This window comes from Microtus oregoni, unplaced genomic scaffold, assembly GCF_018167655.1.
Source record: "Microtus oregoni isolate MIOR12 unplaced genomic scaffold, Mior012 000004F_ref0000308, whole genome shotgun sequence".
Taxonomy (NCBI): domain Eukaryota; kingdom Metazoa; phylum Chordata; class Mammalia; order Rodentia; family Cricetidae; genus Microtus; species Microtus oregoni.
The window spans coordinates 12,144,097-12,164,515 of record NW_024543063.1 but is presented as its reverse complement, the minus strand read 5'-3'; the positions used below and the strand labels follow the sequence as shown (position 1 = coordinate 12,164,515).

The following is a 20,419-nucleotide window of genomic DNA, read 5'->3' as shown; positions in this document are numbered from 1 at the left end:
TAATTCTTACCCCTGTACCTACTACTCCCTATCACAATACAGAGATCTAGCCTGGAGGGAAATTCTTACTTTGAAGTTTCTATCCTGTGGGTTTTCATAGCAGAACAGCTACAAGACCACCAGACTTTTCTTTAATATAGACTCTCAGAGCAAGCTTTAGTGGACTATTCTGCTTATGAAAATCTTTGTCTCTTAACTCATTCTTAACAAATATTTCCCTTCCTACTAATAAGGTTAGAAGCATGAGGGCAGTGTGAAGAAGTGAGATCCTATTTTGACCTGTGCCCTGCCCCCACCCCCGCCCCCCACCACACACACATCAATTCCTATCCAATGAACACAGCCCAGAACTGACTTCAGAGCTGGAGATGCAGGGAAGGAGTAAGGTGCATGTCTTTGTGCTGATGGGTAAGGGGATCCAGCAAGATCATCTCTCATATCAGGTCAGAAAAGCTAAGGGTCTTCCAGACAGGCGCTGTGGGTAGAAGAAAAGACGAAGGCGACCATACCAGCATGGGAAGAGGTGATTTGGGTAACTGAGACAGTCCCATTTTCAGGAGCACCTAACAGACTCTCTGAATGGTATCTTCATTCATGAAGTGGGAGCAATTACTACTAACCTCACTGTGTTGAGGTGGCAGGTAGAATCACATCTACAGACATGCTCTGCAGACAGCGAGGAGAGAGAGCAACCCAAGAAAGAAGAAGACATAAAGGAAGGAAATTAATATTTGAAGGAGGCAGGAAAATGGCTTTGTAAGCAAGTTTTGCTAACCCCCATTGTAACCATTACATACTAACCTCCATTTAAGTTGAGTGAATGCCAACTTGCTACCTCGCTCCCCTGGTTTCATAGATGAGGCAATTTGTTTTGATAAAAGAAAATCTCCCTGAAGCTCTCCAGGTGTTTTATCTCAACACTTTGATAATTCTTCCTACACCTTCATGCTCAGCTCCCAATAGCTTTCTTTCATATTTCACCTAGAAAATGGGTAAAAAGTCCAAACTAAAATTTGCCAGACTCATGGATAAATCTTGGTTTCTCATCTGACTTAGTCCATCAGCAAAACTGACTCCTCCTTTTCTTAGTATACTTCATATTCTTCCTCAGCTTGCGAAATACACCATTTTCTTACCTGGCTAGCCTTCTCTTCTCAGCCTCTTCTGCTGGTTCCCAACATCTTATGACTTCTAAAACCCGGTGCCCCTCCTTTTCTGGCATACGCTGACCACTTTGGTTATCTCATCTAAGCAGTGGATTTAATGCCACCACCACCCCACACACTCTGCTAATGAGTCTCATGCCCCTATCTCGTCTCAGGCCCAGATGCCAGGCTAATGTACACCACAGTGCTCGCTGGGAAGTTCCCACTCCATAGCTGATGGACCTCTCATGGTTGATCCTTTCAAAAGCGAGCACCCAATCTTTACTCCAAAACCCGCTTGCTTTTCAGTCTCAATTCAAATAAAAGCAACTCTCCCATTCTTCCCAATGCCCAAGTCAAAATTAGCATCATCGTTTCACATACCACATCAAATCCTCCCACCAACCTCAACATTTATTTCTTCAAAAAATACATCCGAGTCTTCATATTTCTTAGGTTTTGTCTTGATACTGTTTGGTCTGAAACATATTCATCCTTTATTTATGGACTATTGTAATGGCCTTCTAGCTCCAGATTCTGCCTTTTTTCCCCTCTAGTCTGTCTCCAGTAGAGAAGCCAGCACAGTTCTGCCATACACAGTATCATGTCATTTGAAGTAGGCAAGAGGGGCTCAGAGACTAAGAAAGTCTCCACAATCTTTCACTCAGAACACCCAAGACTACCCATCTCATGCATAAATGTCAGGCCCTTAAGACAGGCCAGAACCCTTGCCTTATCTGTTTCCCACCACTGGTCCCTATTTTGACGTCTTCTATTTTCTTTCTTTTTTTTAGATTTCTTTATTTTTATGTGCATTGATGTTTGGCCTGCATGTATGTCTGTGTGAGGGCTTTGGATCCCCTGGAACTAGAGTTACAGACAGTCTTGAGCTGCCATGTGGGTGCTGGGAATTGAACCCGGGTCCTCTGGAAGAACAGCCAGTGCTCTTAACTGCTGAGCCATCTCTCCAGCCTCAATCTCTCCTTTTTTCCTTCCTCTCACTTACTCAATCTTAGCATGCCAGTGTCTTTGGTTTTCCTGAAATATGTCAGCCACTTTTCTGCTTCAGAACCTGTGCCCAGATTGCTTGGTCCCAAATATCTGCAAGGCTTAGGTCTCTGCCTGCCTCACGTCTTAGTTCAAACACCCTTCTTCAGTGGGCTTCCATAGACATTGGTTTTGATATATAGTTACTTTCCTGGTTGCTCTGACAAAATACAAGCATTTTACTTGGTTCTCTATCCACTCGAGTGGACAGCCAAGATGAGCCACCACAGAGTTTCAGGGAATATGGTCCATCGTAGCAGGAACAACAGGGCAGTGGGAACTTGAAGCATCTGGTCACACTGCATCAAAGGCAGTAAGCAGAGAGGGAGAAGCGCTTGTACTCAGATCCTTTCTTAGTCACTCTGGCTCCCAACCGGTGGGACGCTGCCACCTACTCTCAGGATGGGTCTTCCCTCAAGTTAAGCATTTCTGGAAATGGCTTCATAAACACACCCCAGAGGTATGTTTCCATGGTGATTCTAAACGCAGTCGACTTGACAATAAAGATTAGCCACCACACCATCCCATTTAGAATTTTGTCGGCCTCGTCCTCCTCCATTGTCTCTTTTCCCTTTCCATGCTATTTTCTCCACAACACACGACAGCATATCTTAGGTAGACACAATGGACTTGTTTATCTGATTTATTGTCTTCCTCTACCAGAGAACTTTCTGCCTCCCATCTAGAAGATGGAACACAGTACGTAAATACTGAATGGACAAGGGAATGACCAAACACAGCTTAGAGTGCTCAGCAAGTTGATCAAGGTCCCACAGATTGTCAGAGCCTAGATAAAGCCAAGACTGTCTAGGATGAGAGCCGGACTCTTAATCATCATGAGCCGCAATAAAAGGAAAAGAACTATAAGCTGTGCCCTAAGGCTGATATGTTATCGTTTTCTTGTTTTGGTATCCCAGAACAGCAAACTCCAGCCCAGCACGGGACTGCCTTTGCCACAAGATGCTGTATGTATTTCTTCCTGTTCAATGTTCCTGGTATTGCCATAGCAACCAGGTAACCTAAGGACTCTTGAAGCTAGACCTTCAGGCTGAAAGAGGCAAAAAAAAAAAAAAAACAGGCTCAAAAATAAATAAGAAAATCTGTGACTAGAGAAACAGCCGTGGCTGCCACCTGCACTGTTAGTAGAAGAATCTTCATCCTTTTCCAGCCCCTCCTACCTGGTTAGTCACGGCCACAGCTGGGAAATGCCTTGTGCTGAGCCCCGCCTGTAGCACAACGCCAACCCAAGAGATCTGTGTTCTTCTCTGGTCTAGCATCTCTAAACTAAAGGTCCCCCAAATATTCCCGCTGCCCTGCAGTAACACAAGAACATTTCTGGACTGGGAGTCTAGAATACTGCGTTCCGATCCCTGTACCAGCAGGGCAGACTCTCCTAGAATGTCCTTTGTCTTAACTTCTCTCCGTGACCCAGCTGAGCCTTTTCTTAAGGCTCCTGCTCCTTTCTTACCTATTTGACAGATCTTAGCATGACAGTAGGAAAATGGAATGGTAATAGAAAAAATAAAACTGAATGGAAGTCTTAAAGAAATGGGAGTTAGAACTGGAATGTAGCAAGGGCGCTTACATACGCTGGGGACTGTCAAGTCCTTTGCATGCTTCTTCTCCCTTGGTCCTTTAAGGAGGCAAGCGTTATCTGTACTTGGAGGGTAAAGATATCACAAAGGTCAAGGGCTTTCCTACATCTGCTTACCTAGTAATGGGTTAAGAGACATCCAAAATCAAAGTGCTTGATTTCTAAAATGCATTTCCTTAACCACTGCCACACCCTCCACCCCTTGGAGGGCCAGTTTCTTCCGTGTCCCTAAGCCCTGAGATGACTAAGGAGTAGCTGGTCCCTTTGCATTTAGTGAACCCCTTTGACCACTGCAGTTTGCTGAACTCTGCAGATAAGTTTATTATGATCTTCCCCACTTGAAGGGTGGTTTTGTAATTTAAAAAAAAAAAAAGCGGCACACGGGAGAAAGATGCCCTGTGACAGAGTTCATGTGGAGGGGTTTTTATTGGCGGGGTACATAAAGAAGAGGAGGGGGAGAACTGCCGCTGGGGACAGGAGCAGCAGAACAGAGAGAAGAGAGAAGGGGAGGGGAGCAGAAGGAAGGAGGGAAGGAGGGAGGGAGGGAGGGAAGGAGGGAGGGAGGGAGGAAGGGAGGGAGGGGGAGAGAGAGAGAGAGAGAGAGAGAGAGAGAGAGAGAGAGAGAGAGAGAGAGAGACAGAGGTGGGTTGGGTCCTTTGAAACGGGAACTAATGAATGTACACAGGAGGTGCTCATAGTGGCTGTAGCTGAGGACCTAACCTGTCAGGACCCCAAGGGCAGGCCAGTACAGATGCCTGAATACTAACAAGAGGAGCTTCAGGAGCTGGGATAGAGAGCCTTGTTCTGGTTTCTCCTTTCCCCATGCCTCTGTGACATGGACTAAGACAATTCTTCTTCTTCTTCTTCTTCTTCTTCTTCTTCTTCTTCTTCTTCTTCTTCTTCTTCCTCTTCCTCTTCCTCTTCTTCCTTCTTCCTCTTCCTCCTTTTCCTTCTCCTCTTCCTTCTTCTCCTCCTCTTTCTCCACCTCTTCCTCCTCCTCTTTCTGCTCCTCCTCCTCTTTCTTCTCCTCCTCTTCCTCCTCCTCCTTCTCTTCCTCCTTTTTCATTCTCCCTTCCCCCTCCTGCTCCTTCTTCTCAAGACAGGGTTTCTCCGTGTAGCCCTGGCTGTCCTGGAACTCACTCTGTAGACCAGGCTGACCTTGAACTCACAGAACTCCCCCTGCCTCTGCCTCCCAAGTGCTGGGATTGAAGGCATGCGCCACCACCACCAAGCATTCCACCTCACTTTTGAGACAGTCTCTCAGTGAGACATGCAGCTTGCCATTTTTAAGCTAGGCTACCTGACCAGTGAGCCTCAAGAACCCTCCTGTCCCTGCCTCCCTAGATCTTGGATTCAAGCATGCAACACTGTGCTCAACCTTTTATATGGATGTTGAGGAGCAAACTTCAGGTCCTCATCTTTGTGCATCAAGCACTTTACCAAGTAAACTGAGCTGTTGCTCTTGTCCCCATCCCCCACCCCCTCCATTTTAGCTCTTAATAGAGTTTACAGTAGAGAACATCTTCATTAATTTAACATGATCCCATTTTTGCTGCCAGTTATTTCTATTCAATTGTTCTTGAAGACACGTGTATAACTAGAAGGATCTAGGTAAGTTGGCATTTTACTCGAACCAATTGACTGTGGCCTTTGTCACAATCAGCTCAGCATAGCACTTGCACAAATGCTAAATTTAAAAGTTTCATGGATTTTTTTTTCTTTAAAATCTATCATTGCTATATTCATCAGATACATATTTCTAAATGAGCTTTGGTAACCCCTTTTACTAATATTTGTAGTGCTAGAAGTGGGTCCTGTCTGCCTTTTGGGTTGTCCTACGGTGCATATGGGAGGTTAACAAGTTGTTTCAGGGGAAGCAACTCAGCTCCGGCCTCTTGGCCCCTGAGCCAGGCACTGGGACCAGAATGGGTTCGCTCTAAAGCTAGGTATGTGACTGTCCAAAGGCTCTAGTGAGATCTAATGTTCCCATACAGAGCCACGGTGGGAGCCCAGGTCGCATTATCAGCTGTTTCCGGCCGCTAGCTTTTCACGCCTTTTCTCCTCGCTGATGCCTGGGAAACAGGGGTGCAGGCTGCTGTCACTTAGTTTCACTGCCAGCGACCGGAAGTAATGTCTTTTACCCGATCGGCAACTTGACATGGCTGCTTAACAACCCGATTAATCAAACCTAGCTTATCCCGTTAGAATTAATGAGCCTAGGAAACGCTGCCATGAATAATGAGGGCTTTGCCCCTCCCCCAGCACCTCTCCACATTTACCGCTCCCATTTCCTTCTCATAACCATATCAGGGATGCTCAGCAACTCAGGGAGTTAGAGTTTGCTGGGTGTACTGAGTGACCGCTGCCAGGCATCACAGAATCCAAGATTGGCTGTGTTTTGGAGGAGTAATACCTCCTGTTCATCAAATAGATAAGCCCATGATCAGCTGCAGAAGTCAGATTATTGTCTAGCAATATTGAATGCTGGGGATGTACCGCTGTTCAAAATCCTGCCCTGAGAGGGAGTCACAGTGCAGTGACCTGGAGACTAATGGAGAAATGCCATGAAGTAAGGCTGGGAAAGGTCATAGCCAAGAGAAGCTGTTGGTACCTGAGGAGCAGCGTGGAGAATTAAGTGACGTTTTGGGGATGCTGAATACCTGAGTATCTCTACTACCCAGTAAAGTCATGCACACAGGTGCATGGAGTTCCGGGTGCTGCAAAAATTACTGGGTTAATAAGATGAACATGGTTGGCCTGGTGGTGATGGTGCACACCTTTAATCCTAGCACTTGGGAGGCAGAAGCAGGCAGATCTCTGTGAGTTCTAGGCCAGCCTGGTCTACAGAGCTAGTTTCAGAACAGTCAGGACTAACTACATAAAGAAAGAAACCCTGTCTCCAAAAACAAACCAGAAAAGATGAACATTGTTCCTATTCTCGTAGAGCGGGCAATGCAGGTGCCTAATACAACATTTGGTTTATATTTTTTCATTTAGTAATTCAAACACAAAAGATTGCCAAGTGTTTTCTACTGTAGGGCTTAGCACCAGGGAAAGGGTGTACAAAGGTATTAGCCTCACACCTTCCTCTCCAGGGTCCTTTGGAGGGCAGAGGGGTACATTACTAGATTCTTGTGGTCATGTGTTGAGTTCTCTAAGAGTGACATGCTAAATTTATTCGGCATAAAGTTGGTGTGGGATGGTTGCAAATGTGTGCCCCATGTTGGGTGCCAAATTTTAGTAGTATCAAAGAGTTCCACAATAGCCCAGAATGGAGTATAGCAAAGTTTTATTTATTTGAGGATAAACTCACAGGAAGGGCAGCGATCTACAGTCCTCTGCATGCACTAGGAACTGGAACCAAATCCACCCAAAAAAAAAAAAAAGTGCCGTGCATGCTTTTTGTCTGCACTTATAGTACATGAGACCACACCCAAAGTGGGCTGCTATCTTAAAGGCTATTGACTGCAGGAGTTCTCACAACACAAAGTCCTCTCTACCTGGAGAAGTCATGGATGACTCCGTGCAGGAAGTGGTGTTTGAGCCATCATAAAAACAAAACTAACCAGTAGACTGAGTACAAGAGGACTTCACACAAGCTGTTTTTGTGTATAGGAGTAGAAATAAAAGGGAAGAAAGATTCCAGAAATCATAAGAAGGAGGTGGCTGGTTCTGTAGTCTACAGTGAAGAATATGACTAAAGATGCAGATGGATACACTTAGAGCTCAGAAGATCCTGGGCTTGCTTATTCATGGTTGAGAACAAGGCATAGTTTTCTAAATGACGAAACATTTGAATAAGCAAGGAAATGGTTCAAGAGGCCTCATCCCAATATAGTATCACAGGGTGCAGGAATTGGACTGGGCACAGGTCCTTTGATAGGAGTGAGACAGAGGAGCTGAATCCAAAATGAGTGACCTGGACTGGAAGCTTGGAGACCAAAGGAAGAGGAAGACTCAAGAGCAAAGGCCCTTTATAAGATCAGAGGGAATGCAGAGCCCAGATGATAAGGTCCCTGGGAAGGGGAGTGGAAGAGCTGAGTCAATGGGGATTTTGTGAGCCAAGAGTGGGTGCGGAGCTGGGAAGGAAGGAGATAGAGGTTAAAAAGAGAGAGCGAGCAAAAAAAGGGGGGGATGGAAGCCAGGCAATGGTGGCACATGCCTTTATTCTCAGCAAATGGGAGTCAAAGGCAGGTGGATCTCTGCAAGTTCGAGACCAGCCTGGTCTACAGAGCAAGTTCCAGGATAGTCAGGGCTACACAGAGAAATCTTGTCTCAAAAACCAGAAAAGGAAAGAGAGAGAGAGAGAGAGAGAGAGAGAGAGAGAGAGAGAGAAGGAGAGGGAGGGGAGGATATAGCTGGTGAGCTTCACAGAGGCACTTTGGGGCCACCGTATCAGGCATCAAGAGACACAGGTTTCAATCATGGCTATCTGATGTGTCATGGAGAGCACTAGAGCATGGGTTACACTCTGCAGTTCAGTTACCAGGGGCTTCTCATCCTGACACCACCTAGCTTGGCCAGATTTGTTTCCCACCTTCCCTTGCTTCTAAGCTGGTCTTTTGCCCTTTGTCCCAGAGTTGACTGGAGCAACCCAGGCCTTCAGCAAGGACATTGGCCAATCTCTAAGATCCCCAGGATTCAGTCCTGACCTACATTTCTCTTCCTCTCGGGGACCCAGCCTGGAAAGCATCACTGAGGGGACCAGTGTCTTTGCAGGAGAAGGCAAAGGCTCACATTCAGAGTTCTATGGCCTACAGGCATTTCTCTGTACTCGGTCAAGGTGACCTGTGTGACATAATTTTAAACTATTACAATCAGGCTACTGAGAAGTTTTAGGGAAAGATCCCCTGTAGGACTGAGGGTAGTCTGTATGGGGTCCTGGGTTCAATCGCCAGCACTACCAAAAATACAAATTCTATCTTGTTCCCTCTTCTGTAGCGAACCGGAGACGGTGGAGGCTGTCCTGGTTTCAGTCTGTGTTCTCCAAATCTCTCCTGCCTCCACCAGCAGATTTCTGTCATTGTGTCACCTCTTTAGACAGAACTTGTGACTTGGATGGAGTGGCTCAGATCAGGGTTTCAGTATCCATCCACCTCTCTATCATCTGCTGGACTAAGGCTCCGGGCTCACCATATCCCCTCTTTTTCTCATACAGGGAGAGCTGCTAAGCCCTTGCCGCTGTGATGGTTCAGTCAAATGTACTCACCAGCCGTGTCTCATCAAGTGGATCAGCGAAAGGGGCTGCTGGAGCTGTGAGCTGTGTTACTACAAGTACCATGTCATCGCCATAAGCACGAAGAATCCTCTACAGGTACGCCCAGGGCTCCCCAGCCTGGGGTTCCCTCATTACCTGCTTTATGCTGGGGAATTACTGAACCTCAGATTCAGGGCAGCTTGGTGACTAGAAGCCACACAGTCATGAGAGTATGAAAGAGGTTCATTTCCTTTACGTCTAGACAAGGGGAAGGATTGAGCAAAGAGAGAAATATATGAGGAAAGGGGTCAGGGGAGATCGGAGGAAAAGACAGAATAAGAAAATAAGGTTAATGAGAAGAGGAAAGGAAGAAAAACGGAACGGGGGGAGGTGAAAGGGAGGGACAAAGAGACAAGAAGGAAGAGAGGGAAGAAGGGAAGAAAAGAGAAAAGCGAAGACAAACAGAACAGGTGATTGGGGATACATGGTGGGAAAGGGGAGGCTTGAGCTAAAGCCAAGAGCTTGAAAGGAAGCTGTGTAGAAGAGATGGCTCAGTGGAATTTTTCAGACTTTAATGTGCTTTTGATTTACCGGGATTCTTAAAAAGTGGATTTCAATCCATGGTTTAGAGCAGGGTCTGAGAACCTGCATTGCTAGCAAGCTATGGGGCATACTCCTGCTGACCCACAGACCACACTTTCTACAACAAGGGACAGAGTGGGACGGAAGGGAGAAGCAAAGAAAATAAGGAAGAAACCATGACGACAGAATTTCTTGTTTTTTGTTTTGTTTTGTTTTGTTTTTTTAAAAAAAAAAAGGCCACCATGAGAGCTAAGGGAAAACAGGCTCAGAGCTAGAGTAGGGACCTGTCAGATTGGCAGAATTCAGGGCTCCCTCTGCCCACCCTCTCCTCTCCCCCCTGCTGACATAGCCATCTTTGCCCCAATTGGTGCTAAGTCCTGTGCCAATCAGTCATGGCAAGCAGTTTACCAGTGAAGATAGTGCACACGCGCACGAGCACACACCCACACAGTGTTCTGCTCCTGAAAATATACGTCATCAGTCAAGTAGCCATGTAATCAATTAGCCAGCAAGCCGGTGAGGATGGAGACCACAGATGCCTGACATTTTCCCTCCTCTGTGGGTGGGGCGGTGCGTCAACCTTGCAAATCCAGGAGAGCTGGGAGTGGGTGATTGTAGTAGGGTGAGCATCTCAAAACTTGTGGGGTACCCTGTGGCATTCTCCGTGGAGGATCTCTCTGGAATTTGGGGGAGGGAAGTATCAGGTTTCCAGGCACCTCTTGATGGGGAGCCCCTCCCCACTGCTGGTTCCATCTTCAACCACTCCTCTCAGATCCTGAGGCAGCTTAAAATAGCAGTGCCAAGCAACAGCTGATTCGAGGTCCTCAGGGGGCAGTGGAGGCCTGAGCGCATTAACCCGCCCCTTTCTTTCCAGCTGACTCAGGCCTCGGGAAAGGTCATATCTAAAATCTATGAACTCACCCCAAAACACCCCCATCTTGGTTCCACCTTTGACTCATATAATGAAAAAATCATTCAGGTATAGCTTTTTACTTGGCGTAAAGAAAAGATTATTTTAAGTCTGCTTCAGGTAAGCAAATGGCAGCCCTGGCAATATTGGTCTGTTAATCTATTTCCATGTTACTGAGCTGCCTTCAGTTATGAGTTTCTGGGCACTGGGGACCCCTCTGGTTCTGTTGATCCTGGAAATGCAATAGTGTGTGCGCAGTTGATGCCAGTTCATTTTTCTGTCTAGAAGCAGTTTGGACTTGAGGCTGCACTGTATGGGTGTATCCTCAATTGTTCCGAGTATGTATCCTGGCCTTCTCTGATCTAGCGAAGTGTGGCACAGTTGCCTGCTCTGCCACAGTGATCACCTTCTGTGTAAAAAGCCCAGCTGGCCTATCTGCAGTAGAAGTTGCAGCTCCCAGATCTGATTAGATGGCAACAAAGCAATGGATAGGGTCCTGCCATCATATGGAAGATAGCTTGGCTCTCTCACCTCCTGGTTGGTGTCCCAGCAAAGATGTAAGAAATAGCTCAAGTCTTCAATATAGGGTGTTATGTTAGTGACATTCTCAAAGAAAGGTTTGTGTCTAGAATATCTACTAAGAAAGGAGGCATAGCCTAGTGGGTCTCCAGGCCCCGGCGACTGCATCCCACCTTTGAATGGCAATTCATTAATTCTGTCTTCCTCTAGCTTTAGTTAACCATGGTCAATTGACACCAAAAAAAAAATATATTAAAAGGAAAACTCTAGAAAGAGTAACTTTTAATTGTGCATTGTTCTGAGTAGAACATGTCATGGCTTCCTGCTCCATCCTACCCAGGACATGGGTCATCCCTTTGTTCATCCATTCAGGCTGTATTAGTTGTTTACCAGTTGGTCACTTAGGAGACATCTTGGCTATTAGATCAGCTGGCATGAGCCAACACAATACTAGAATATAGGGTCCGCTACTATCTGAGGCTTCTGCTGGGGGCCTTGAAATGCATTCCCCTTGAATGATGGAAGACTATGATACATTAACACACATTTAATGCCTGCTTGTTAAGTTGGAGACAACTCAGTGGAGCTGTTATTACTCAGTGCACGGGTTTAGACCATGGGAGCACAGAAGGATTTATAAACATGCTGGAGGCTGTGCAGCTATGAAGCAAAGGAGCAGGTTGCTTTCTGCAACAAGAATTCCTGAGTCCAGGCGCATGTGCACCTGCCTAGACAAGTTTATCTGTGTCTTCACTGAAACAGTAAAGAATGCCCTTCGTGCCCTAGCTTCGCTCTGAACACTCACAATGCCCGAGGACACAGGACAGAACAATTACCTCCATCTTTAAAGAAGGGGAAATTGAAAGTCATTGTAATTAACTTCTTATCTACACCCAACAAGTTTGGGGGCACAGCTCAACCAGAATTGGGCCCTCTGTCCCCTTACTTGCTGTTCCTTCCCAGTTTAAGGACCAAGATTCCTCTTTGCCCTCCACCCTTGTCTCTTCACTCCCGCAGCAGAACTAGAGTCCACAGGGGGAAGGTCTTAGGGTGTGGAGATTAGAACCTCACTGAGACTGAGATTCTTGTGATCCGGGTATTTGTCAGCAGCAGGACTTGGTACCACTGATGCTCTTCCCCACTCTGAGCCCTCCTGTCAGGTCTCAGAGCTCTCTGCTCCTCAGCGCTCTCCTTGAGGTACCTCCTGTTACAGTTATAAATGGAACCTCACACAGGACAAGAAGAAATTCTGGTATACAGCATCTCATCCCCACTCTTCTTCGACACACTCTCTTTGGTCAGAGGCTTGGGGCAGGAAGGGAGATTACGGGGATAAAGAGGACATTTCTATGCCTCTAGAAGGTGGGGCTACTGATGCCCGAATGGTAGAAACAAACGAACAAAATCATTAGAAACTCTCTTCTGGACAGTGTGGAGTCGGCCCTGGAAAAAGCATGTATTGTACATGAGGGGAGTCTATGTGATAGGACCATCTTCTGGAAAATGCATGTATTGTACATGAGGGGAGTCTATGTGATAGGACCATCTTCTGGAAAATGCCTTTGTTATGTGTAACCCTAGGCTGAGGAAGCGCTGGAAAATGAAAGGGCTGATTCTCTGTAATGGGATGCTATCTGTGCAATTAAATGTTAAGGCCCGTGTCCTACATCTAGACTAAAAGGGAACTGGTTTCCAATACTTACTGTTTGTTCCTTGGAGGTGAAGGGACACTAGCCCACTTGAACCTGTAGCTCTGGCCAGCCTTGCCCTTCTCCCCATTCCCTCTGCCTTTAGATTGCATTCCTTAAGCCAGCCACCGAGATCCATTCCCTTATTTGGCCCCTTCCTCCTGACTACCAAGGTTCAGCAATCAAAATCCCCCTTTGGTTCACTTAATTAACATGCCCAATTATAATTAAACACCTCACCCTAACACCAATTTTCCTCTTGTACCTTTTTAAACCGCCATTTGCTTCTGCGCCATATCTGTCTCCTTTCTATCCAGAAGCAGTCTATGACCCAGAGGGACAAAGGGCCCTGCTCCCTCTCCCTTGCCCCCTTTCTCCCTCATCCCCTACCTCTTTATCACCACATCCTAGCCCATTCTAACACAGACCTCCCCTTCTTCTTTTAAAAAATTACACCTGCAAGGCCATTTGCTGCCATTTTCTGCCTGAGTCCGAAAGCAGCCACTTTAACGTCTTCCCCACTTAATAAAGGATCTCTCTACGAAAATAGGTGTTTAGGTGTGGTTTATGCCTAATCTGGGGTCCTGGAGGAAGCTCCGCTGTTCAGGAGTCTCCTTCAGGAGGCCACCGGCCTACCCTGTCTGAGCCAACGATAGCAGAAGGAGGGGTCCCTGGTGGTAGATGGAAGGCCATGTGCCCCTCATTTGTCTTTAGGTCACAGTGGTTCCGAGAACGTTCCCTGAAGAACATTATGCAGACCCATGGTGGACCGCATTTGGAAACTCGTAGAGTTGCGTGCCCCAAGGCTGGGTCTTGTCCAGTGTTGTCTAGTGCTTTAGCTCCAACACCTAGTATGGTGGCCAAGCACATAGAGATCGTCAATACTTGCTTGTTAAGTGAAATAAGCCTAAACCAAAACCCTGCTCAAGGCTAATTTAGGACATTGCTCCATAGACGAAGCATATAATCATAAAATTCCATAGCCAAAACTCACCCACACTCCAGCCTCCAACTCAATACTGCTATAAGTACACTGTTTTCTCTTTGACAAAGAAGAAGTTAAAATACAGTTAGTCTATTGTGAGCTGGTTTTCTTACGCCCACACCCCATGTCCTCTCCTTCTCTGTCCAATTGTTGATCTCTAACATGCATATTAAATGGCAAGCAAGGTGGTGGTGTAAAAAAAAAATGAAACAGTCAAAGAAAGACCTGTGCCCTCTTGGCACCTATTAGTGAGAAAATCAACTGTGTTGCTCTGAAAGGAATATTCTCGTGCCTTGGAACAACACCCAAGCTAGTTCTTTGTTTTCCTTCTTGCCTTCGAATTTCTATGTCTATGAAAGTCAAGTAGAAGGGTCTCCTCCTCAGTCATGCCTGCCCAGAGCCCCTCCTTACAATGATGTCTGATCATTTTATATGGAATGGGTTCCCTCTGCATCAGAATATATAATATGAAACAGCAAAGCTGTCCATTGTGCTACAGGTGGAGAAGCCCTGGTTTAAGCTCTGTACCAGCAATCTGCTGGAGCAGAAGGAAGAGTGTGGGAATGGGGTCCAGGCGCTCAAGCAACTAATCTGTCACTCTCTCCTCCCCAGTGGCAGGCCATATCCTTGACAGTCATCGAGAAGGTTCAGATTGCCGCTGCCATCTTGGGTTCTCTCTTCCTCATCGCCAGTATCTCTTGGCTCATCTGGTCGACCTTCAGTCCCTCAGCAAAATGGCAACGCCAAGACCTCCTCTTCCAGATCTGCTACGGGATGTATGGCTTCATGGACGTGGTGTGCATAGGTGGGTCTGAGGTGTTGTCTCCATTAGAAGTAATGAGCCACACGGTAAGGAAATGGAGAGATCCCCAGCATCCCCTTCTATTTGGAGATAGAACTGGGGTTGAGACCTGTGACCTCGGGTAAGACTATAGCTTAGATATAAGAGGTGGGTGGGAAAGGAGGGGGGCAGGACAAAGATAAATTGAAATCATTTCCAAACAAATCTATCTTGCCCAGTTAGAGACAAGGATGAAGCTTGCCTCCGAGGTAAAGAAGGTCATTTGGTGAATTCATCTGCAGGGGTGTGGAAGGCTTCTCATTGCACAGCCTACAAGCCATGACTTGGCATATCTATACAGCAAGAAGCCCAGAAGCAGCCATGATGAGAACTGTCTTTCTATTTTTATTTTATGTATGTATATACATGTGGGTGGATCACATGTGAATGCGTGAACGAAGGTTTATACATACATACACATGTAAGTGTACATGTGCACAGGACATAGGTTTATGGGAAGGCAGTCAGAAGACAACTTTGGGTGTTGTCTTCAGGTGCCTTCCACCTTTAGTTTGAGACAGGGTCTCTCATTGTCCTGGAACTTTGCCATGGAGGCCAGATGAACTGGCCAGTATGCTCCAGTATGTCCACCACACCTGGCTTTTCACACAGACTTGGGATCAGAACTAGGTCCTCACACCTGTAAAACAAGCCTTTCTACAAAGTCGCCTCTTCACCTCTGGCCTTTTCTTCTTCTATAAGCCTGTTCTATACCCCAACTTTCTTTAATCTAGTGGTATGTGTAGGACTGGGGTTCCACACAGCTCCATGTGGGAGTAGGAAAGAGAATGCTGTTCTAAAGCCTCACCTCTGCTTCACAGTGAGTTCTTCATGGTGAGGCAGGCTTCTGAACAGCATTTGTAGTCATTCAAGGTAAGATGGGGTTTAAACAGCTTCAGGGTTTTAGGACAAAGAAGTTAGGACCTACTTCTTTAGTTCCCGCCTCTTCCCCACCCAATCCTGAAGTCAACTCTTTTCTCCTGTTTTCCACCATAGCTGGTGGAGGGTTGGGTTCTTTTTGTTTCAATGGGGGATTGTGAGTATTGACTGCAAAGGTTTGCTCCATGCAAACGAGGTGGTGGAAATGGCTCCGGTTGTTCTAAATGATGCATGGTTAAACACTGACTATACATCCTCATCTGGAACTCTTGTTGTATCCCCAGGTCACAGCACTGGGGGCGTGAATGTAGTACAATGTTCTTCTCCATCAGTGGTGTTACATCAAATATGCTACACCGCTCTGTTCAACAGGATAACATCTCGTTATAATCGAGCTGAGATGATGGTGATGTGAATTTCTGTGGGATCATTTAATATTAGAAATTGAAAAGACCTGGAGACTATCCTACTGATCTCAGAAGCCACGGCTGATCACAGTAATACCGGACCTTGCATGTTTATCTAAGTCAATGTATCGTGTCTCTCTGGCTAACTAATTCAATATATCAATCCTGGGGACAAAGATTATTTTCCCTATTTTCCAGACTGTGAAATCTTGAAAGGTACATCGCAGACTAACTCAGCAGGAAAGTAGGGCCTATGTTTCAATGCTTTCCCAGGCTGACCATAGAAAATGCTAAAAAGCGACATAAAACAGAGAGTGCCATGTGACCTAGACAAGGGAGCAGGGGCTGGTGGACAGGAGTGGGCGGCTGTAAGCAGATCCCGGTGGTGGTTGTGATGATGACCAGCGGTGAGGCTGGTGGTTGTAAAGGTGGCATTCAGTATTACTTGCCCCTCTTCTGCAGTCTGTCCCCAGTAACATGGCTAACACTGGCTGGGTGTGACGTAGAGGCTTTCTGAAGGGAGGATCGAGTGGAAGCTGCGATATTCAGCAGAGATGCTTTTAGTTTTGGTCTCAACTAGTCGCTCAGCTTCACTAGAAAGCAAAGTTGGCATCTGTCTACGGAGTGCGAGATGGCAGCTCCGCTCACTTCTCTCGGCCCAGCCCCCTTCCACATGCCTCTGAGTCCAGGCTCATTCCTTGGCTCGAAAGTAAAACGAGATCCACAATGCCATTGCAGGGTCGACCTGAGCAGTTTTCAGATGACCTGGAAATATTGGTTGGGAAAGGAATGTTGAGTAAAAGAATCCATATCCAACAGGTCCAAGCTACTGTATTAAGCCATGCAGAACCTGGATTTAAAAAAAATATATGATCAGGAGAAAAGAAAATAAGTCCAGGACAGGGCTGGCTCTAACGGGCTAAGGGAATAGTCAACCCATCTGCCGCTACCAGTTTCTGGATTTCCTACGTTTTTCAGACACCAGCAACAATGTGTTCCCTAACACTGCTAAATAGGCATGATGGTAAAGATGTGTGTGAGCACTAATTGGGTGACTCTTTGTGTATGGATCCTTTAAAAATATACTTAATTCTCTATTGGAGGAGCATGAAGAGGGTGTTGACAGTTCAGGATGGAGGGGGGACTCTGTGGCAAGATCCCACGAAGCCAAAAGCAAACACTGTCTGCTTAGTGGTTGTGAAACCAAGTCTGTCTCATTCGCAGCTATATCCACCCAGCTGGCTTTTGGGAGCATTGGTAATCACCAAGAAAACCCAGTGGAATGATTCTGTACAAGAATGGTCTTTAGCTCATCAAAGGAGTTTGCCTGAAGTGGCTGCCAGGGTCTCCAGTTTCCCCATGGCGTACAGCATATCTCCATGGCTGAGGTCAATGACGTTGGATGTGAGCATTTCCAGTGGGTAATGCATTTCATGATACAAACTGTCCCCAAAGACCAGGAACCTCTTGGTTTAGAGTCTTAAGCTCCTAGCTTAAGTTCTCAACATGGGGATTGTGATCCCCTTGGCAAGCCTCTATTACCAAAAAATAGGTACATTACAATTCATAACAGTGGCAAAATTACAGTTATGGAGTAGCAATGAAAAGATTTTTATGGTTGGGGGGGGTCACCACAATATGAGGAACTGTAGTAAAGGGTCACAGCATTTGGGAGGTTGGGAACCCCTGCCCTAGAGCAACGCATGCTAACTTGCATGAACGTGAAATATAAGTTACAAGAACACAGAAAACCACCAAGCCCCTTGAAAGAAGTGATGAGGGCACAACAGCTCTCTGAGGATCTGAGGGCTGAGCACTGTGATCCGTATTTCAACTCTGGGGCTTCACTAACCCGTGCTGTGCTAACCCAGGCTTAGCTGTGCTCTGGGTCACACAGCTCAGCCTGCAACAGGGTCAAGGATGGAACCACAAACCTCTGACTCTAATTCCAGGGCACTTTCCATGGCCTATTTTTTTCTAAAAAAATTATTTATTTGTCTATTTTACATATATGAATATTTTGCCTGCATTTATGTCTACGCATCAGAAGACAGCATCAGACAGTTGTGAGCTACTGTGTGGGTGCTGGGAATTGAACTCAGGGCCTTTGGAGGAGCAGAGCATGCTCTTAAGCAGTGAGCTGTCTCTCCAGCCCCTCTGGCTGCTCCGTATGAAATTATACTTAATCATTTAAGGATGACCCATAACCTAACAATATTGTAACCCAGCGAACTTCAAGGGAGGCAGAAATTAACCCAGCCATAACCATCACAACAATCAGATATTCACTGGGCCACATCTACTCCAGTTTTTTGTTTGGGATTCAGGTGGTCGGTCATCGTTATACCTTTTTAAAAGTTGGTGCTGTTTTAATGTCAATGGAGAAAGGGACTTTAGAAATTAGGATGACATTTGGACAGTCTACCTGCCTGTGCTACTCTCTGGAGATGGGTATTTTAGGTTAGGTAAATCTAATTCTAGCTCTTAACATGGACATGGGAAATCTATTCATTATACACAAACATTATTGAGAGGAGAAAGAGAAAGCGCATTGCATAGACACATTGAAACATTGAGACACAAGAGGCTCCTGTTCTGGAGGATCTCAATCTCATGGAGGAAAGTGACCACTGACACTCAGAAATCAGAGCTGTGCTGGGGTCTGGATACAGACATGGTTCCCAGGAAGGGGAAACTGGGTCAAAGTGCTTGGAGTGACTGTAACTGTTTCTTCAATAGCATCTACTGACTGCCTTGCTTTCTGCTAAACTCAAGACACGTAAAAGAGAGATGAATGAGATCTATCTGTCCAAGAGTTCAGTCTCCAAGCACAGGATAACTTTGGGAGGGTGTCTATCGGAGCCGAGAGGAAGATAGGACAGAGCAGAGAACAATGAACCCTCTTGAAGACCCTAAGAGACTTGTTGAAAGAACTCTACCATTAAGTTGGTTACAAAAGCTAAACCAAAGTTTGTCCAAAAGAGGGAGAAGAATATTCTAGGCAAAGAGACTCATCTGCGTAGAAACACAGAGTGAGCAAGGTGTGCTAGAAAGCTAAGTGTGTTTGTGTGGCTCAGCGGCAGAGACACAGAGCAGGAGGTTGCTGAGGAGCAATGGGTTTGGGGAAGCTGGCTGACATCAAGTCATATGCTAAGAACTCTGGCACTGTTTCGCTGAGGACACAGAAGCAATGCCAAAATTTTGCATAGAAAGTCTGGTTAGACATATGTTTTTAAACCTATAAATCTAGCACCTATGGGAAGCATAGATCAGAGCTGGGCAGATCGGAAGTAGGAGGGACTGGCTGACAAATGCTTGTGCTAATCAGAGCAGGAAACAGAGATGCCACACAGGAATGGCGGGAAAGAAGTATAGCGGCAACCAGGGGATTCACACAGTCTGCGGAATGGATGGGATCAGGCAGGCAGTAGCTGGAACATAAGTTTGTCAAAGATGTCAGAACAAAAAGACCACCTTAAGCCTAAAGTGCAGACAGAAGGCCAAAAGCTGTCCCTAAACCAAGGGTTTGTAGCCAAGAGAAACAAGTTGTTATAGACTGCAGAGATGAGAAGGCAGGGCCAGGGAAGGTAGATCACAGGGCCTGGGGTCTTGGGGAGGGTAGGGGCAAAAAGGCCTTTCAGAGCACACAGGTGGTTCTTTCTGTGACATAGAGGAAGATGTTGAGGGCATTGGGCCAGTCCTGTAAGAGTTGGTGGCTAAGTGGAAGAAGGGGGATAATAAGGGAAGGGAAGGAGCTTTAGTCCATGCCCAGGGTTCTGCTCACAGTTGCGTCAGAACTGAAGCAGATGTGGAGATCGACAGGAAGAGTTGGAGTTGTGGGATTTGCTGAGTTAGTGTAGAAGGGATGCTCAGAGAAGAGGTAGCTTAGGGACATAGGACAGGTGGCATTAAACATTTAAGGAACTGATGGAGACAGAGCGGGGAGAACCAGGGGAACTAAGTCTCTGAGGTCAGAATGGGGGCATCTGAACTGGCAGGAGTGGCAAGATGGGATGGTCTGGGGCCCAGAGCCATCTCAGTTTCTTACTAACTTTGTGTCCTCAAGTGAGCTTACTCCCACCCCTGCCCCAGCTCCCTGTTCTTCCTCGGGGAAGAACAGCGTCACTGGAGACTTGTTGAGAGGACCAAGACAGCACATGTAGACAGCAGGTCCTCAGAACAATGAGTGCCCAGGATAGGAGACACATGACCAGAGGGCAATCCCCTTAAAGTGAGCAGTCAGCCTAGGTTCGCCAGCTGTCACTGGTACGGTCACAGTGGAGACAGAGACGGAGCCTGAACCTGCCTTCCTTGTATAGTCTGCTCTTATTTTGAGCAGCATCTTTTCTTGAAGGTTCACAATTCCACACCACTGCCTTCCACCAAGATCCGACTATACGTGGTGGCCTGAGTCCACCTGCCTTCTCTTCAGTCATCTGTAATGACGCTGTCTTCCGTAGCTGAAGTTGACAGAACCTTCCAACAAACAAATGGCATTCTCTGCTCCAGTGGGTCATGTGACTAGGGCTTAATAAGAGAAAATTAATTTAAAAGCTTTGGCAACAAACATAATTTTTAATCATTCCACAGACCTAAGAGACTGACCCTCAAAAAGTCAACTCTGA

The 20,419-nt window shown here is 46.3% G+C and overlaps 1 protein-coding gene across 1 annotated transcript in view; it reads left to right on the top strand.

Annotated features, from left to right (window-relative positions):
* The window catches only part of Marchf4 (membrane associated ring-CH-type finger 4), a 123,569-nt gene that overhangs the window by 90,667 nt on the left and 12,483 nt on the right, over positions 1-20,419 (top strand). Inside the window, exons 2-3 of the mRNA XM_041650747.1 lie at positions 8,945-9,100; positions 14,280-14,472. Of these exons, the coding sequence (XP_041506681.1) occupies positions 8,945-9,100; positions 14,280-14,472 (349 nt within the window). The remainder of the gene's footprint in view (positions 1-8,944; positions 9,101-14,279; positions 14,473-20,419) is intronic.